At 44.4% G+C, this 20675-nt stretch overlaps 2 protein-coding genes across 3 annotated transcripts in view; both read left to right on the forward strand.

Moving 5' to 3' along the window:
* Positions 1 to 3184: 3184 nt before the first annotated feature.
* On the forward strand, positions 3185 to 8215 carry LOC310776267 (uncharacterized protein; the record flags this gene model as incomplete). The annotated part of the gene is made up of 5 exons (XM_083636476.1): positions 3185 to 3211; positions 5373 to 5459; positions 5597 to 5765; positions 6296 to 6415; positions 8092 to 8215. Exons 3-5 carry the CDS (start codon positions 5635 to 5637, stop codon positions 8213 to 8215), a joined length of 375 nt encoding a protein of 124 aa, XP_083492602.1. The 5' UTR covers positions 3185 to 3211; positions 5373 to 5459; positions 5597 to 5634.
* Positions 8216 to 8504: 289 nt separating this feature from the next.
* The window catches only part of LOC310777524 (uncharacterized protein), a 53907-nt gene continuing 41736 nt past the window's right edge, over positions 8505 to 20675 (forward strand). For both annotated transcript variants that reach the window (XM_083637880.1, XM_083637881.1), the window contains exons 1-3: positions 8505 to 8597; positions 11258 to 11493; positions 11591 to 13388. In XM_083637880.1, the coding sequence (XP_083494006.1) occupies positions 8530 to 8597; positions 11258 to 11493; positions 11591 to 13388 (2102 nt within the window). In that variant the 5' untranslated portion in view covers positions 8505 to 8529. The remainder of the gene's footprint in view (positions 8598 to 11257; positions 11494 to 11590; positions 13389 to 20675) is intronic.

The following is a 20675-nucleotide window of genomic DNA, read 5'->3' on the forward strand; positions in this document are numbered from 1 at the left end:
ATGATGGCATTCTGGCACATTTAGTCTGCCGATAAATTTATACATTAGGTTTCTAAGGAGGGCCTGAAAAGTGTAGACTCCTGCCTTACAAAACAGGTCACTTGCACTACTCCACCTAGTTTTTTTCATCAAAATCCGCATACAATCGTTATATGCAACCTGAAGCTTATGTTGGCTCGCTTTTTTGAAGTTCACCCACAGGGGGGCAGTATAAATGGGGGTACAGTAGGCTCTGAAAAGGTTCATCTTTACATCATCAGAACATGAATGAAATTTCCTGACCAGCATGTTAGCCTGCCCATATAGCACACGCCGCTGTCTATACATGTCCTCATCATCAGACATTTGGTCAGTGATGAAGTGACCCAGATATTTTGTTTTATCACAAACAGACAGAACATTATCTGACAAATAAAAGGCAGGAAAAGTGAGATCCCTGTCTCCCTTTGTTCTACAGATCATGACAACACTCTTTTTAGCATTGTATTTAACGTCAAATTTGACACCATAAGTAGAACATATATTTAATAACTGTTGGAACCCAGCACTGCTGGGGGAAAAGATTGCCAGATCGTTCGCATACATAAGATGGATACATAAGATACAATATCAAAGGATATGTATCTAAATGCAATATAAGCTTTTGCAAGGGTATATACAATTTTTGTGACATCAGTTCAATTTGTGAATTTTATCGAGTTTGAATGAAAGTTTTTATTTTGAAAAATTCTGATCAGATGTCCAAATGATTCTGCAGCTCACTTTATCCAGCCAGCTGGGGGCTGCGACTTGGACCACGGGGATGTCAGTACATTTGAGTAAAACGCAGGCTTTTCTTATCCCGGGCGAATGCACCACAAAAAACACATCGGGGGGTAATTTCTAAATCACATGCGGTCCCCAGGTAATACTTGTCCTGTGTGAATGGGGCTTAAGTAAAAAAAACTATAAGCTATTTTTATATTTAATTTTTGGCTCTCTATAATCAATGTCTGTCACAAATAGAGCTAAACAGTTGGCCCTCGGGCCGTGGTTTAACCACCCCTGCACCCATCAACATCCATCGCTCAGGCTTCCTCACCTGCCCTGACTGCACTGACTACATACAAGAGAGAAGCTGACTGAGCTCCCCAAAACAGCTGCGGTCAGATCAGAACGAGTTTGTGCAGGTGAAACACCTGAACAACATGAAGAACCAAACCAGGCTGATACAGAAGAATCTTGTAAAGGTTGTGGTAAGTAAGGCCTTCAAGAATTAAAAACACATTTTGAGCAGTAAGAATGGTGAGCGCTGTAAATATTTCTACTCTGAGGATAAAGAAATAACGGACAATCAAAGTAGAAAAAGACAAAACAGAGAAAACAGGAGATACATTACAGGATTCAAAAGGCAAAGCAAAGAGAAAAGAAACAGGCAGAAGTAAAGCTGCATGTGATGCAGCCATGCAAGGCAGCAGGAAAAAGACACGAGAGAAGAAGGAAACACATGACAGCAGAAGTAAGAATAATTACATTCAGAGAATCAATCAGATATGGAAGAATATGTTATTGTAGCTGCTGTCACAGAAGGCTTTTTGAAAATGGAATGATAACAAGCAAATTAACAAGCGTGAATCCACCATTGCTGCGGCCAGTCCAAGTTCATGTTGTCACAATGGCTCTGTGCATACATGATTTGTGACAGACATCGATTATTGTCATAGACATTGTGACATCATCAATGATGATGTCATCAATGATGATGTCATCAGTGATGATGTTACGGATGGTAGGCTTTGGCAAGCCGAAAGAGGAAATCATAAAAAATGCCCGACTTTGCAGTGCTCGCTCATTTCATATCAGGTAAGCTGTAGCTGTAGGCTGCTAGTAACAGCCACATCGCTCGGTTAGTTAACAACCAAGTAACATTAAATAATGTCATTATTGAGTTGAACTGATTGGAACGAGGACATCATTAAAAATGCCCGACTTTGTAGTGCTCATTTCATAATCAGGTAAGCTGCCTGCAGCTGTAGGCTGCTAACAGCCACATCGCTTGGTTAGTTAACAACCAAGTAACGTTACATAATGTCATTATTGAGTTGTGTGCATTATCAACATAACAATATATCTTTGCAAGTTACAGAATAACTCTACGCTATGTATTGCTGGCCACTCTAGGCTTGGCCAATTCTTCTTGTCTTTTATCCATTGACACAGCGCCAGTGCGTATGGGTCTGTAAGAAGTATCCGATTTACCAACTTGTTTACAAACTTGATTGCTTATCACAAGGCGATAAGCTGTTGTAGTAAGCCGAGAACTGCATTTTAAAACTAAAATCTACCTGTGTGTCGCAGATGGGCACAGAGCAGTCCTGACAGCGGGGCTTTTACACAGTTCTCAGTGTCTGTCAATGCTGGGCTCTCGGCTTTTTGCCTTCATGATGCGCGCGCAGCTCCAATGTTGACAGCTGTATAAGGGGTCTATAGGCTATCAACTGACAGGCTCGGGCCGCCATCTTCAGTATGGGCACACAGAGAGAAAGCCCGATGACATCCTCTACGGAAGCCTAAAGGGACAATTACAGAAGCCCAAAGGACAAAGGCTTCCCTCAATAGGCTAAAAGCTAATGTCACCTTTGATAAACAGCCAATGAATATAAAACATAAATATAGATCCTATACATGAGTTGAAGGTGTGACTGTAACAATGTCATCAGTAATGTCACCTGAGCAATGGTAACAATAACAAATGAAAAGCAATTTAAAAATGGCTCTGTGCATACGTGATTTGTGACAGACATTGATCATTGTCATAGACATTGTGAAATCATCAATTACATCACTCACTGATTAGCCTACATCACCGATGACAAATCAGATCACAAATGCTCCAGTGACGTCACTCGCAAGGCTGACTGACTCACAACAAATGACGTCATCAGTGGCCTGTCATCAAAATGCTCAAATGACATCACTGATGAGTGATGACATCACTCACTGATAACATCACTGATGACATCAGAATTGTTCGAGTGACATCACTCGGAAGGCTGACTGACTGACAACCCTGAGGAAAACTGACATCATCAGTGGCCGGCAGCCAGCTGCTTGGTAGTTTTTGCCAAGCCCAAACCGGTCAGGTGAGTTAGGCTATTATGTAAAATGTGTCGCAGTTAATTCAGACAGACTCCATTTGAGACCCGAGCAGGAGTGAGACGGCTGAAGCAGGGTGAGTGTTACCACATTATTATTCCTATTAATATGTTATTCATCGATGAAACTAGTCACCTTTAGGTGACGCAGTCGCCTTTTCGATCCCAAAATAGGGGATTTATGCTAAGTGAGTTCTGAGTGGTTTTGTGTGTGACAGTGTGTCTACCCTGGCTGATATCCGTCACCTTTTTCACTGTGTGAGTTTACTGTAAAAGTCTCTGAGTCAGTTGTTACTGATCGCAGGTGTTTTATTGTGTTCACCTGCCTCTTTTCCTCTCTCTCAAAGTAACGCTCATAGAAAAGATGTAACAGTGAGATAATGGCGTCAGTAAAACAACGAGAGACGTTGATGTGGGCGGTGGCCCTGTAGGTGCCATGGCACTAGTCCGATACCTCACGAGTCCGACACCTCACGAGTCCGAAAAAAGAGGCATTGGACAGGGGATCATGTCTATGTTCCCCGGGTTCTATGTTCCCCGGGTTCTATATTCCCCGTTTTTCACTAACCCTAAACCTAACCTCCCCCAGACCCTAACCCAAAACCTAACCTCTCCCACCCCCACGCCTAAACCTAACCTCGCCCAGACCCTAACCCAAAACCATGAGGTGTCGGTCTCGTGAGGTGTCAGACTAGGGGGCAGTCCCCGCCCTGTAGGCCTACTTCACAGAACGCCGTCATGACGCAGTTTATTAACCGTTAATTTGTTCCACGTTGTGTCTTAACACATTCACTGCCAGCCGTTTTTCAATACTGTAGTTAGCTTCTGCCAAGGTTTTTTTTTGAGGATTCTGGCTCATCTTTCAAGAGCCGAGGATTATTTTCTGTTAGGATTTTGTGAACACACAATATCTCAAAAGAACTAATAGAATGTGTGCTTTCTCTGTCTAAAAGAGTTAGTTTGTAGAGTTAGTAGTTATGTAAGCATTAGCAGTTGAATACAGCATGGTTTCAGCGTCTGAAAATTTATTCTGAGATAAATGGCTTTTTGTGAAATTCGATAGAACAGTCACTTTAACCATTCATTTTTGGCATCAGTAAGACGTCAGACATCTAAACAATAGTTTTGAACAGTAATTTCCTCCATAACAGCAGGAAACACCCCTCTCCTTCAAACTCCTCCCTCCGTGTGTGTTCTTCTTGGCTGCAGCGGGCGTGTCACAAGCTCGTTTCTGCTGCTGTAACCTCGCGTCACCAGGCTCACTGCTTTGCTGCTGCTCCTGTCTGCTGGCGGCCGCTGGGCAAGTCTGGATGGGCTCGCTCGTTTCTTGCGGTTTCGGTTAAGAGCTTTGATGAAGCTTTTGCGATTCTGGTCTTATTTATGCTGCGTGTTTCAAAGTGTGTTCCACCCGTAATCTATTATGCAAATTTGCAATCCCTCACCGCCAGCAATCAGCGCGAAAGCGAAAGCGTTTTCGCCAATCCATTCTACAGTATGAGAATGGTTTCATCGCGCGTTCCCCTGCAGTTTTGGCTCTGCTTTTTCTAGTTTGGAGGGCACTGTCGCCACTTAGTGGGTCGGTGGAATGGGTTGTACACGTTCGGTGGCTCCAATAATTTTATAGGAGACGTGGGGGGCGTTGATCCACGTCCCACCGTCAACATTTTTTTTTGTGCAGGCAGATCAGGACTTCAGAGCGGGGTGGGAAACTGATCGGCTTCATATTAGACTACATGCGTCGACTCGCCTGCTTCTGTTGTGTCCCGCCTCTCGTCTCTGAGGACGGGCTGATTTCTCAGAAACCAGCTGTTTCACTGAAATATGTAACTACCGTGTGTGACCACAGAGTGGCGCTGATGCACATGTTCTGCACTTTTTTGCAGTGGTTCTCAATCTTTTTACATCAAGTGCCACCTCAGAAATTATATGAATGTGTGAGAGGGAGGGAGGAGTGGTACCCATGCCACAGGTTGAGAACCACTGTGAGAGTAGGTAACACCAGACAGTATCCACCCTCAGAGACTACAGACAGACATTGGATTCAGTTCAGTTCTGCTTGAAAATGACTTTGACAAAAATGTAATTTTCTCATTCGTGTCGATGAAAAAAGAATGAATTAAGCATCATTAATGAAGTGTGTGTGTGTGTGTGTGTGTGTGTGTGTGTGTGTGTGTGTGTGTGTGTGTGTGTGTGTGTGTGTGTGTGTGTGTGTGTGTGTGTCACATTGAAATAGCACAGTGGACAGTAAGAGCAGTGCTGTGGGGGTTGGTGACCATTCAATGTTGGCGACCGGAGTTCGATTCCCAGCGTTTCCAAAAGACAACCGTGAGTCACATAAAAAAACACACATGACCAAACCATTTCCCTAAACTTAACCACATTGTTTTAATTGACTAAACTAAATCCTCAAGGAAACTAGTTTTACTTGCCTAAATTTAACCAAACACCCCCCTCCCTTCCAGGGTAACCGGGCTACCTCAGCCTGACTGAAGTCCAGAAGATGAGTAAGAAGGAGGAGGAAGAGGGGGGCAGAGCAGAGTCTCCAGTACCCAGCTGTCTGTCTGTGAAGACTGACTGGTCTAAAGATGGTCCTCCAGACTTCAGTAATGAACCTGGACCTTCAGACACAAGGTAAGAGGACTGTTATTCTGTGAGCAAAGAAAAATAACTGCTCACTGCTATTATAGACTATAGTAGAAAAAAGAGACTATTATTTCATTCACATACTGTAATTAAAAAGTTAACAATAACATAAAATAAGAGAAATTGAAATGAGGGAATCAATGGAGCAACGAGTAATATCAAGATATAGAAAAGCAAAATAATTATAAGCCACAGTGGAGCAAATAGGTGGAATTAAAAATAACGCACAGTGGCGTCATTTTAGCAAAAGACAGATGACGCTGTCTATGGAAGCCTATATGGACAAAGGTGTTCCCTACGATGAGCTGACGTCACCTCCTTTGATAGACAGCCAAAAATATCAATATAAATATGTATCACACACACACACACACACACACACACACACACACACACACACACACATGGGCTGAGAGGGGCCCACTGTAACAATATTAAAGTACATGAATAATCATGAATCATGAATTTAAAGTTGTCTGTCTTCACGAGAACTATCTATAAAACATTTGTGTTTGCAGAGGTCAGCACCACAGGCAGAGAGCAGAGTCTCCAGTACCCAGCTGTCTGTCTATGAAGAGTGACCAGTCTAAAGCTGATTTTATAGACTTCAGTAATGAACCTGGACCTTCAGACACAAGGTAAGTGAACGGGTTATACTGGGAGCCTACCTGATGGAATATGATTCAATGAGATTGTATTTATAAAGTTTAAATCAAGCTAGTAAGATATCTTAAGAAAGTCATTGGAAAGAGAAAAATAACTGCTCACTGCTCTACAAAACAACCAAAATGGATATTTATTTGTATTATGTTAGCCAGAGCAGGACTTGCCCCTCCCTCATTACCGCCACTGAGGTGCCCTTGAGCAAGGCCCTTAACCCCAAACCGCTCCAGTGGAGCTGCTCAGTGGCCAGGACATCAGACTGTGTTGTACTGGTCAGCTTCCAGGTGTGAATGTGCTTGTGATTTTATTCACACAGTTTTCAGGTACATTTATGAGTCAAGTGCTACATACTGAGTTCATCATAGTTATCAACTTGGGGATCAGTAGATATAACGAGAAACAGTCAATTAGGAAAGGGGAGGGGACTTAAATGACACGGCCAATCAACCGGAAACATGAATGAAAAGTATGTACAATATGAAATTATAAATACATACAGTATAAAAACAAAGGAAAACATACAGTATAAACACTAGAGGGCGCTCTGTAGAATGCATACCTCCACCAACCTTTCTACAGAGTTTTGTGGTGTTACGTGAATCCGTTTGGCAGTTAGGTGTCTCTTTGTGATTGGCCATGCCTATTACCACGCCCCCTTTTGACCAGTGGGCGTGTACAGTTAATCAGTTCCAAGTTGACCCATGACCAAACTTTCTACAAAGTTTCATGGTGTTATGTGAACCCATTTGGAAGTTAGGTTCCTTTTGTGATTGGCCACGCCCCCTTGTGGCTAGTGGGAGTGTAAAGTTCATTAGTTCTAAGTTGGCCCATGACCTGCTTTTCTACTAAGTTTCATGGAAATCCGTTCATAACTTTTTGAGACAATCTGCAAACGGACAAACAGACAAACGGGGGTGAAAACATAACCTCCAGGCCAACTCTGTTGGCGGCGGTAACGATAACATTTTTAAAACTCTTAAGCATATTGTTACGGTCAGGGTCGCTAGTTTGATCAATAACAATAATGAGGCTCATATCTAGGGGGTAAACTAGCACCGGTGGCTCCGTAACATAGAAGAACAAGGCTGTATCAAGTGAGGGACGCTTGCTCACCTGGAGCTGGCTTGCGTAGTTGTGTCATGTGTGTAGTTTTGGGACAAACATTTGACAAAGACGTAACAGAAAGAATCCCTAACAAACAAATAGGCTGTGATCATCTAGCAGGCTGACAGACACACTGCTTAAACTGAGCAGCCATCTTGTGAAAGGGCAAAAGAGAGAGAGCGGTGACGCTGTCTATGGAAGCCGATATGGACAAAGGTGTTCACTACTATGAGCTGACGTCACCTCCTTTGATAGACAGCCAACAATATCAATACAAATATGAATCACACACACACACACACACACACACACACACAGACACAGACACACACACACACACACACACACACACACACACACACACACACACACACACACACACACACACACACATGGGTTGAGAGGGGCTGACTGTAACAATATTAAAGTACACTCATAATCCCAGCAAAATCATCAAATGAAGAAAATTGTAGAATATGAGAACAAAACATGAATTTAAAGTTGTCTGTCTTCACTAGAACTATCTATTAAACGTTTGTGTTTGCAGAGGTCAGCACCACAGGCAGAGAGCAGAGTCTCCAGTACCCAGCTGTCTGTCTATGAAGAGTGACCAGTCTAAAGTTGATTTTATAGACTTCAGTAATGAACCTGGAGCTTCAGACACAAGGTAAGTGAACTGGTTATACTGAGAGCCTACCTGATGGAATATGATTCAATGAGATTGTATTTATGAAATTGAAATCAAGCTAGTAAGATATCTTAAGAAAGTCACTGGGAAGAGAAAAGTTACTGTTTACTGCACAAAGGTGTTCCCTACTATGAGCTGACGTCACCTCCTTTGATAGACAGCCAACAATATAAAAATAAATACAAACATGAATTTAAAGTTGTCTGTCTTCACTAGAACTATCTATAAAACATTTGTGTTTGCAGAGGTCAGCACCACAGGCAGAGAGCAGAGTCTCCAGTACCCAGCTGTCTGTCTATGAAGACTGACCGGTCTAAAGATGATTTTATGAACTTCAGTAATGAACCTGGACCTTCAGACACAATGTAAGTGGACTGCTTATACTGAGAGCCTACCTGATGGAATATGATTCAATGAGATTGTATTTATGAAATTGAAATCAAGCTAGTAAGATATCTTAAGATAGTCACTGGAAAGAGAAAAATAACTGCTCACTGCTCTACAAACCAACCAAAAAATGTATGTTTATTTGGATTATGTTAGCTATAAATTGACTGGTAGCCAGAGCAGCGCTTGCCCCTCCCTCATTACCACCACTGAGGTGCCCTTGAGCAAGGCCCTTAACCCCAAACGGCTAGTGGAGCTGCTCAGTGGCCAGAACATCAGACTGTGGTTGTACTGGTCAGCTTCCAGGTGTGAATGTGATTGTGATTTTATTCACACAGTTTTCAGGTACATTTATGAGTCAAATCCTACATACTGAGGTCATCATAGATATCAACTTCTGGATCAATAGATATAACGAGAAACAGTCAATTAAGAAAGGGGAGGGGACTTAAATGACACGGCCAATCAACCGGAAAGCTTCTCCTGAGTCAAACAAGTCATCACTCATGTGAATGTGAGTTTGGATCAACAGATACAGATGATGAAAACCAGCCTGGCAAAATGTGTAGAAATGTCTGCAAGATGACAGACTGAGCTGTTCTACCACTAGAACATAACAAGGCCAAGAAACATGAATGAAAAGTATGTACAATATGAAAGTATAAATACATACAGTATGAAAACAAAGGAACACATATAAACACTAGAGGGCGCTCTGTCGAGTGCATACCTCCACCAACCTTTCTAGAAAGTTTTGTGGCGTTACTTGAATCCATTTGGAAGTTATGTGCCTCTTTATGATTGGCCAAACCTATTACCACGCCCCCTTGTGGCTAGTGGGAGTGTAAAGTTCATTAGTTCTAAGTTGACCCATAACCTGCTTTTCTACAAAGTTACATGGAAATCCGTTCATAACTTTTTGAAACAACCTGCAAAGGGACAAACAGACAAACGGTGGTGAAAACAACCTCCAGGCCAACTCGGTTGGCAGCCATAACGATAACATTTTTAAAACTCTAAGCATATTGTTACGGTCAGGGTCACTAGTTTGATCAATAACAATAATGAGGCTCATATCTAGGGGGTAAACTAGCACCGGTGGCTCCGTAACATAGAAGAACAAGGCTGTTATCAACTGAGGGACGCTTGCTCACCTGGAGCTGGCTTGTGTAGTTGTGTCATGCGTGTAGTTTTGGGACAAACATTTGACAAAGACGTAACAGAAAGAATCCCTAACAAACAAATAGGCTGTGATCATCTAGCAGGCTGACAGACACGCTGCTTAAACTGGGCAGCCATCTTGTGAAAGGGCAAAAGAGAGAGAGAGCGGTGAAGGAAGCCTGTATGGACAAATGTGTTCACTACTATGAGCTGATGTCACCTCCTTTGATGGACAGCCAAAAATATAAATATAAATATGAATCAAACACACACACACACACACACACATGGGCTGAGAGGGGCGGACTATAACCCTAGTTACATATGAACTATTTGTAATTACACATGAACACCAAATGTAATTACACAGTAATTACCAATAGTTATAAATTAAGTTCATATGTAGTTGCATTGTAACAGACCTGTAAAATGGAGTGAGTCTGTTCAACTGTAGTTCATATGTACTTACATTGTAACAGACCTTGTAAAATGGAGTGAGTCTGTTCAACTGTAGTTCATATGTAGTTACATGGTAACGGACCTGTAAAGTGGAGTGAGTCTATTCAACTGTAGTTCATATGTAGTTACATGGTAACAGACCTGTAAAGTGGAGTGAGTCTATTCATGGAAACACAGACAGTGATTGATAATGTAGATGTCATGTAGTGAAACTCTACCATCGTATCTTCTTTGTATTGTCAGACACACTAACTGCTGTGATCAATCTCTGTGTCCTGCTAACACTATCTGTACTCAGAGGTTATCAAGAATGGTACTTATTTATTTATAAATGACTGCCAGACACTGTCTGTGTTATGGTAAATGGTAAAATTTGGTAAAATGGCCTGCATTTATATAGCACTTTTATCCAAAGCGCTTTTACAATCAGTAGGTACATTCACCCATTCATACACCGATGGCGGCAGGTTACCACGCAGGGTGCTGGCAGACCATCAGGAGCAATTTGGGGTTCAGTATCTTGCCCAAGGATACTTCGACATGCAGACTGGAGGAGGCGGGAATTGAACCACCGACCTCTTTTATCCAAAGCGATTAGTGCACAACCCGCTCTACCTCCTGAGCTACAGCCGCCCTCTAACAAATGTCATCAGTGTTGATGTAATAGGACTGTGTTGTTTGTATTGAGCTGAACATTCATTAATGATAACTACATATGAAACAAACAGAAAAACTGTTACAATGTTGCATTCATCTATGATCACCACAGTGACGTTTATCCATGATGGGTATGCAATGTTGACTCCACTGATTAAACTACAACTATGACAACAGATAAATGTGAAAATAAACTTTACATGTGATCGCAGCACAATGCTATCTGAGCATCTATAAAGATAGTATGGGCAAAATCTTCAGTAGTTTTACAATTTGAACATCAAACTTTTGTTCAAATTCTTTTTTTGTTTTGTTATATCTTCATCTGATCAGTCATAATAAATTGCCTTCATCCCCACAGAAACAGGAAGATGAGTCTAGGTGTTGTGAAGCAGCAGCGGTCCTGCTGTGCATTGTGTCATTGGGTCCTGAGGGATCCAGTCTCTACCAGCTGTGGACACAGGTTCTGCAGACAGTGCATCACATCATACTGGGCCCAGTCTGGTTCATCAGGAGACTCCACCTGTCCCCAGTGTAGAAAAATGTCCAGAACAAGATCTGGACTGCAGACACCCAGTCAAACCAGCATTGCACAATGTAAGACTGGGGTTCTGTCTACTTTGGTCACCATTTCTAAAACCAGGAAACAACAGCATATCTGTTAAACACTTGTTTACTCTTTCTTCTCTTCCAGTGGACAGCAGCTTGCAGGAGGTTTTAGACGAGCATAAGATCATTCTGATAAAGAGATGTGAATTTGTGACAGAAGCAACAGCTGAAGCAGGAATTGGAACTCCCCTCAATAGGATCTACACTGCACTCTACATCACAGTGGGACAGAGTGAAGAGGTTAATACCCAACATGAGGTGTGGCAGCTGGAGACAGCATCCAAGATGGAGACTCTCCATGACACTCCGATCAAGTGCCATGACATCTTTAAACCCTTACCTGACCAAGAGACACACATCAGAGTAGTTCTTACGAATGGTGTTGCTGGCATTGGAAAAACCTTCTCGGTGCAGAAGTTCACTCTGGACTGGGCAGAGGGCTTGGAAAATCAAGACGTCACTCTTGTGATTCTGCTTTCGTTCCGGGAGCTGAACTTGATCAGAGATGAGCGGTACAGTCTTCTCATGCTGCTCCATGTTTTCCATCCAACCTTACAGAGGGTCACAGCAGAGAAGCTCTCTGTCTGTAAAGTTGTGTTCATCTTTGATGGCCTGGATGAAAGCAGACTTCCATTGGATTTCCACAACAATGAGGTTGTGTCTGATGTCACACAGGTATCATCAGTAGATGTGCTGTTGACAAACCTCATCAAGGGGAATCTGCTTCCCTTGGCTCTTCACTGGATAACTTCCAGACCTGCAGCAGCCAATCAGATCCCTCCTACATGTGTTGACAGGGTGACAGAAGTACGAGGCTTCACTGACCTCCAGAAAGAGGAGTACTTCAGGAGGAGATCCACTGATGAGGAGCTGGCCAGCAAAATCATCTCACACATCAAGGCATCCAGGACCCTCCACATCATGTGCCACGTCCCAGTCTTCTGTAGGATCACTGGTACAGTTCTGGAGCACATGTTGACTACAGACCAGGGAGGAGAGCTGCCCAAGACCCTGACTGAGCTGTACTCACACTTCCTTCGGGTTCAGACAGAGAGGAAGAAGAAGAAGTATGATGAGAGCCATGAGATGAGTCAACAGCAGCTGATGGAGACTGACAGGGACGTTCTTCTGAAGCTGGGGAGGTTGGCATTTGAACATCTGAAGACGGGCAACATCATGTTCTACCAGGAAGACCTGGAGGAGTGTGGTCTTGATGTCAGAGAGGCCTCTGTGTTCTCAGGAATGTGCACAGAGATCTTCAAAAGAGAGTGTGTGCTCTTCCAGAAGACGGTCTACTGCTTCGTTCATCTGAGCATTCAGGAGTTTCTCGCTGCTGTCTACATTTTCCACTGCCACAAAAACAGGAATCTGAAGGTACTGGACACATTCCTGGGAAAAGACTGGGCTCCGTTGCGTCAACAGCCTCATGTCTTCCTGATAGAAACCATGGTCAAAGCACTGAAGAGTAAAAATGGCCATCTGGATCTCTTTGTCCGCTTCCTTCATGGTCTCTGGAGTCCAACCACCCAGAATCTCTTAGGAGGCCTGCTGGGTCGCACAGAGAGCAGTCCAGACAGCATCCAGAAAGCCATCAGCCAACTGAAGCATTTGAACATCAAGAATACCTCTCCAGACAGAAGCATCAACATCTTCCACTGTTTGATGGAGATGAATGACCACTCAGTACACCAGGAGATCCAACAGTTCCTGAAGTCAGAGAACAAGTCAAAGAAGGAACTCTCTGAGATCCACTGCTCAGCTCTGGCCTACATGCTACAGATGTCAGAGGAGGTTCTGGATGTGTTGGACCTGAAGGCCTACAACACATCAAACGAGGGACGAAGCAGACTGATCCCAGCTGTGAGGAACTGCAGAGAGGCTCGGTTAGTCCTGATGTGAATTCTAACATGATCTACAATTTAGTTACCGTCACACTTGACGCCATAAGAACTACAAAAAGATATATAGTTCCTCCAACAAACACACTATAAAAGTGCTGTTCTACATAGCAGTGGTACACAGTGTTTGGCGTAACACATTACAAAGTAATGTGCTATATATTACTTCTTCCTGTAACAGAGTAAAGTAAGACATTACTGTTACAGTGTCAGTAATCACATTACAGTTACCAGTCTAACAGATCGGTCATTACTTGTGTTTCATTCTTTAGCCTCTTTAACCTCTTTATTGTTGCAAACAATGAGTCAACAAAGTGAGAAATACATCCTCCAAACTCTGAATTTAATGCTGTAGTCTGAAAACCTTAGAAATATTTTGTGTATGTCATTATTTAGATACTTCTGTTCGTAATGTGGCTTAGTTCATAATATTTATTGGCTCAATTAATGCAAAACCTTAGCAGTTTCGTTTATGAACAACTACAGAGGACTTGCAGAGCAGGCCCTTATAGGTCCCAACTATGACATCATCACCTTCTGTGACATCATCAGTGAGTGAACTATGACATCACAGTAGGAATGATGACATCATCCTAACAGTACCCTCCCCTCTACGGACGCGTCCAATGAGACCCTCAAGGAAGACATCTGGAGAACAGAAATGCTGCAGACTCTGGTGGAGGGGCTCCTCAGCAGGTGGTTAGATGCAGGTGGTTAGACCCCCAAAGGGGGGGTCAGACAGTGGAGGTGCTCTTCAGCAGGTGGTTAGATGCAGGTGGCTAGACCCCAAAGGGGGTGCCAGACAGTGGAGGTGCTCCTCAGCAGGTGGTCAGATGCAGGTGGTCAGACCCCAAAGGGGGTGTCAGACAGTGGAGGTGCTCTTCCCTAATCCTGGATATAGAAGCCATAGATAGACCGACTAGAACTGTTCTCCTGACGCAACACCTCAAACTCCGCGGGCTCCGAAGGTGGGGCCCCAAACTTGGAAGAAGGAGCCAAAGGAACTGCAGGGGGGGGGGTGTCGCAAGCTCAGAGAGCGGAGCACCAGAAGGCTCCGCACAATCTAAAGGCTGAGCCCCAACCAATGCCGCCGTCTCCGAAGGCAGAGCCACAGGGGGCTCTGACTCAGCGAGGCCTACCCTCCCGACCTGTAGTTTGGGCAGGACACCCACCGTCTCCTTCTTTGAACGCTTCTTCTTTGCTCCTGACCGAAGGCTGACGACACTACGGGGACCTCCCAGCGTCAAGCTGGAACCAGTCGGCAATACAGCCAGTCTCTTTTTGAGGCCGATGCGGAAGTTGCCATACTCTCAAATGGCCAGTGGGGGGCGCAGCTTGTGTAGCATCATCCCAGGAACGTCCATTCAACTCTATGTGAAACGAGCCAACTTCTCTCTCGGTCTCTGTCTTAACTCATTCTCTCCCAGGGTCATTTCGGTCTGTGTGCTCCCAGTGCCAGGATTTTGGCATATTTCCTGATCTTCCAGGACCCACAGAATATTCTATGCTAGGAATAAAATTACACCACATATCTCACAATAAAGCAGAGACTCTCTTCTTACCCCTTGTAAAAAACTGAAACTCTACCATGTTCCCTTGTTTAGTTACAAGCAGTGGAAGTTAGCTTGTTTTCACTAAAAATGCCCTCCTTGGAAGAGAAATTGGAGAAAAAGAGGTTTTTAGTGAAGGACACCGTTTCAAGCAGAACTCTCTTTTGAGCCTTTTATTTTTTGCCTCAGTGACACATCAGACATATACAGTATTTGTTTTCCCAAAAAAAAAAAAAAAAAAAAAAGTTTTTACTGACTTTTACTTCCTGGAACTTATTTACCAGAGTCCAAGACTGGACGGACCTTGAACAATCTGTCACCTGGGTTTGCTACAGCATTGTCAGTAAAATGGAAGAACCTCAGAATAAGTTGGAACCTATTTCGAGACATGGTCTTTCCGAAATAGGGGGAGGTGTAAACCTCGTCAGTGGACCAATACATGCCCAGTTCTGGCTTACGGATTATGCCGGTCAGGAAAAGAAGGCCCAGGAAGCTTTTGAGTTCAGTCACTGAGAGAGGCGTCCATTCGTTCACCCTGGACTCTGGCTTGTCTGTGACCTGGCTGATGATCTGCTCAGCATAGATATTAGTCTGCTCTACAAGATGCTGGAGCAGCTCGTGTGTCAAGATCAACTGCAGGAAGTCCACAGGTTGGTCTGATTCAAGAGCGGCAGCACCGTTGAGCGGGCCTGGAATGGCGGTGAATGGAATGTCCTCTGGCACCCAAGCCTCTTCCATAGTATGCCAGACAGGAGGATCTGGCTTGCCACGTCCCTTTCCATGTGGGTGACCTGTAAATTATAGAATAGAAATACATAATTACCATAAAATACATATATTACAATACATGTATTTACAATACAATAACATTTTTTTTGTATGTGGTAAGTAAGTGTGATGAGAAACTTTTTGTCCTTATCTGGCTTTATACTGCTAACTGGTGGTGTAGGACTACACACAGGACTGGGACTAGGACTGGACTCCATCGAGTCTGAAAACACAAAATATCAAAGTATGATAAATATGTGCACAAAATCAAATAAATCATTTACTTTTACAGTTGCCATGTGGATTTTTAGCTTAGCTTGATAAAAACATAAACAAATGGAACCAAATGAACCCTTATGTTCTCTCTCTCTCTCTCTCTCTCTCTCTCTCTCTCTCTCTCTCTCTCTCTCTCTCTCTCTCTCTCTCTCTCTCATACACACACACACACTCTCACACACACACACACACACAGGAATCACACACACACAGGAATAACGAGTGCTGTAACGTTACCTGCTGTCACGTTACCACAGAAGATCACACAATAGCTACGTTAGTGCTGTAAACTTTTAAATGTTTATGTGACACTTGTAGCCTTGACGCAACGTAGCCACTACCACTAGCCATCTCACAGGCAGCTGCAGGCACCCAAATGGCCGCACATGATCGTCACTAACGTATCGATCACAATAAAGCAGTAGGCTACATACCTTCTGCACAACGTTGCACAACACAGAGCTAGTCGAGTCGCCAAGTTTACACAGACGGCTGTGTGTGATCATTTCATCTCAAACGCGATACAAAAAATAGGCTACTTCTTACCAGTGGCACCATCGTCATCGCTCTCTCGAAGTGGCACCCATTCCTCCTCCGATTCATCTGTGTCAGACGGATCAGAACGCTGTGAACTATATGGGCTCTCGGCGACCTCCCGAGCCCTTCGTCGCCCTGGGGCTCCGTCGTGGAGCAACAACAAAAGAAACGCCCGCGTCTTCCTCGCCATCGTCGCCATCCGAGAACTCTGGGTCGGACTCTGTTTTGACCACAGGCTCCATCTGGACCCTGGGCAGGGTCAGCAGCCCCATGGTCTCTTCGATTGTCCGCTGGCGTGGACCGGGGTGCGTGCTGGAACTGGGCCCAGGCAGGGAATCAAAGTGTTGAGGACGCCCAACAGCGCTGCGGCTGCGGCCACGCCGGCCACCGCGGCGACCGCCTCTCTTCATCTGCTACTGCTAAATAGATTACTGCTAAATGGGTGACAATACTATAAATACTAAACGTGATTTAGCGGGTTCCTTTTATCAGTTTGACTTGAAACAATGTCACAGGCTGGGAAAGTGTCTGATCTAATGTAAACAACCAAAACATGAAAGTACGTCCGGGTACGTCCTTGGCACAGAACGCCATTGTTAAAAGTACGTCCGGGTACGTCCTTGGCAGAGAATGAGTTAAATAAACACTTTAGAAATTAGTTTATGGTCTGAAAAAACAATTTCAAGTATTTTTCATGCTCTCAAGGCCCCAGTGTTTTTAATTATAGCCCCATTTCGAGGAAAATAGGCGATATACTTCGGATATTGGGAAACAGTAATACTTCCGCCCGTTAGAGGCAGCAATGTGCCGCAAAGGCATCTAGTCTGCGGAAAGTACACGAATAAGAAAACCTAGCAAAACAAGGCTAGCAGATAGCAAGTCATACTTACGCAAATTATCAGAAAATAGCGCTACTTTATGATATTTTAATAATGTTAGTAGACACACCGTACGTAACTGTATAGATGGCATACATGTAACGTGACGCTCATAACATGGCGGACCATTTAACGTTATCTAACGGTATGTAAAGTAGCCTAACGTTAAATGGTCTGTCCATGTTATACAGTAAGCGTCACAAGGTTATATGTTAACGTGACATAACATCACAAGTTTTTGCAGACTTGAATGCTGTTGGTCGTTTGTTCAATTTGCTTTTCTGTATGGTATTGGACATTTAAAAATGATACACACTTGTCTTGAGGCATCCGCCAAGCTCAGCAATTTGTCATCCTTATTTTAAAACATACTTTATCAGATCGATAGAACTCAACATAGCCTAAGGTCTTGCACGAATATGTCTACTGGTAAATTAGGCATATATAGATAATCTACCAAGCAACACTTGATACAAATATAGGTAACCATTTCACAGCAGTCCAGCCTACCATGGTGGAAAATTAACCATTCTTTAAGTTTGAATTATATCAAAATATATGTTGCATGGTGTAGCCTTTGTTTATGTCGAATTGTTACAGATAACCATATTTCAATAAATATAAATCATTCGTTGATTTGAAGCAGTCTGTTGGTTCTCCATCTTCATTCTTCTTCCTGGTCATTTTGTCCAAGCTGGTTCACTCGACATCAAATATCTTTATATCACATCTTATTAACAACCTGCCTGCTCTGACCAGACAACTATAATGGGCTCGTTCTATGATATTTGCGGTACATGATTTACTTTAGTACATAGCCTACACAACAAGGTTATTTGTTGGCAATGTTTATTGACAAAAGCACAGTGGCAGATACATACCAAATGGTTCATAGTAAATCTATCAAAAGTCTCAAATCTGTCAGCAGCATTTGGCTTATGTTATTGCAATATCTTAGGTTGAACAACTGATGGTCAGCAATATTCTCATATGCACATGGGAATCAAAACGTAGCATTAATTTTCACAAATAATTTGACCAGGGGACAATGTGCCTCTGTTGTGTTGTGCTGTTCCTGCTCCACCATGGTACTCCGGCGGCCATCCCTTGAAGAAACAAACGACACCGTGTTATATTAATTACTATAACATAACGCCACCAAATGTCCGTTAAAATAGGCTATAGCAACGGTGCTCACCACCTTGCTCACACGTTAGCACACGATGCTAATCGAGCTAGCGTTAGCTTACAAACATGAGCATAACTCAAACAGTCCAACATAGACATATAGAGCACCAAGTGCGCGATCAAATCCACCTCAGTTATAAAGTTTAGAGTTTGCCCAGAGATAAGTATAATAGCAGTTTACCTTGTGGAGGGTTAGCAGCAGCTAGCAGGCTGGAGGCTTACACCAGGCACAATGCACCAGGATCACACCACACCATGGTCTCTTGGCCAGGCCCCGGACAAGACGGTGGTCGGCTGGCTGGACTCCTACTCGCCCATACCTTCGGACTAAAAGTTATTATATTTGTTGTCCTGGACCATTTCACCACTGCAACCAGCCAGCCAGCGAGCAAGCTAGCAAACAGAAGCAAACAACAAGATGGCAGTCAGTTCAAGCCTGTGAGACAAATTCGGAAACTCCCCCGGCAGCCGCTAGGGGCAGCCGCCCCCTCCTTCTGCTTCTTCTTCTACTAGTGTTTTAACAGCCCTCTCTCCCCGTACTTCCGTGTAGAATTAATCCATTCAACCAATCAACGATGAGCAAGAAGCGGGGATTCAAGCCTCATTTTGTTCCATCAAAACCCAATGGGTGACGTCACGCTCACTTTATCCAGATCTATTATACTATCAATGGCTGGAACCTACGTGTGGGTCAAGAACTGGAATTGGCTGCTGCTGAGGTACGGGTTCAGACTCGGAGGCCCCCTGCGGGGGGACGGAGCTGATCTGCACGCAGTGATTGAACTTCTCAATGAGACGATCGACAGTCTTCTCCAACTCCTTAACCTTCTTGGAGACACACTGCCACTCCTGGGTCACGTGAATGCTGCCCAACCGTACGGGTTTCGGGGCTGGACTCTTAGAGCCTTGGCCCGCTGAGAGTCTCACGGGCCGGCGAGTGGTGGACCCACTTACTGGACGCCGGGAGCAGGAGGAGAGGTAATGCCCGGCTCGACCACAGTACAGGCAGCTCCGGGTGTCCAAACGGCGCTGCCTCTCCTCTGGTGTGATGCGAACCCTGCCGGTCTGATCACGGTACAGATGGCTGCTGGTGTTCAGACGTGGCTGCCTTTGCTCTGGGATGACACGAACTCCCCCCCAGATTATGCGCTTAGGAGCTGGCGGCGGCCGAGAAGCAGGGCTAGTAGCAACGGCCGCGGTAGCTGGGGGGGCAGCAGGTCTGGAAACCTCCGGAACGACGGTGCGCTCGAAAGCTGGGGCAGGAGGAGCGGAAGGCTGCGGAATGACACCCTCAGGAGGGCCCAGTCCGTCGAGACGATCCAGCCGGTTAACCAGGAGGGCGCACCGATCATCGGCCCTGAAAGCCAGAGCCTGGACCGCTTTTTCCTGGTGGGCAATCAGCTCAAGTGCAAGGTCTCGCAGAATAGAGTACTGGTGTCGCTGAAATGCCCGCAAGTCTCCGAACGTGACAGGATGAGCGGAGACATCAGGATGAGTGGAGACATCCAGCTGACCGCCCGGTGGGTCAGCCGAAGCGGCCGGCCGGGTAACCGGCCCCTCGGGAGCCTCCTCCCCGATTGGGGCACCCGCCAAATCCATTTCTGAGTTGTTCATACTGTCAAGCTTGGTGTGGGAAGACATGTGGATCTATTTCCGGATAGTTGATGGCCAAGGCAAACTTGGTAACTGAAGTCTCGAGAAGTAGGGAAGTTGTGGAACTTGATAGCTAGGTCTGCAAGGTTCGAAGTTGGGAACGGTTGCAGATCATCACCTTCTGTGACATCATCAGTGAGTGAACTATGACATCACAGTAGGAATGATGACATCACAGTAGGAATGATGACATCATCCTAACAGTAAGCCTGGAACAATCGGCTGTAACACAAAACAATGTAATCAGTAGGGTAATTATTACTTTTCACTGGAATAATAAGTAAAGTGATTTGTTATTTTTAAGAAGAGTAACAAGCAGGGTGGGAATTACACGGAGGCCATTGCCTCCGTTGCCCCTCCCTCTGGCCATGATGCCCTGAGATCCCTAAGCCTTTGTTCACACCTGGTTCTTAACAGAAGCA

This window comes from Poromitra crassiceps, assembly GCF_964638095.1.
Source record: "Poromitra crassiceps genome assembly, chromosome: 5".
NCBI lineage: Eukaryota > Metazoa > Chordata > Actinopteri > Beryciformes > Melamphaidae > Poromitra > Poromitra crassiceps.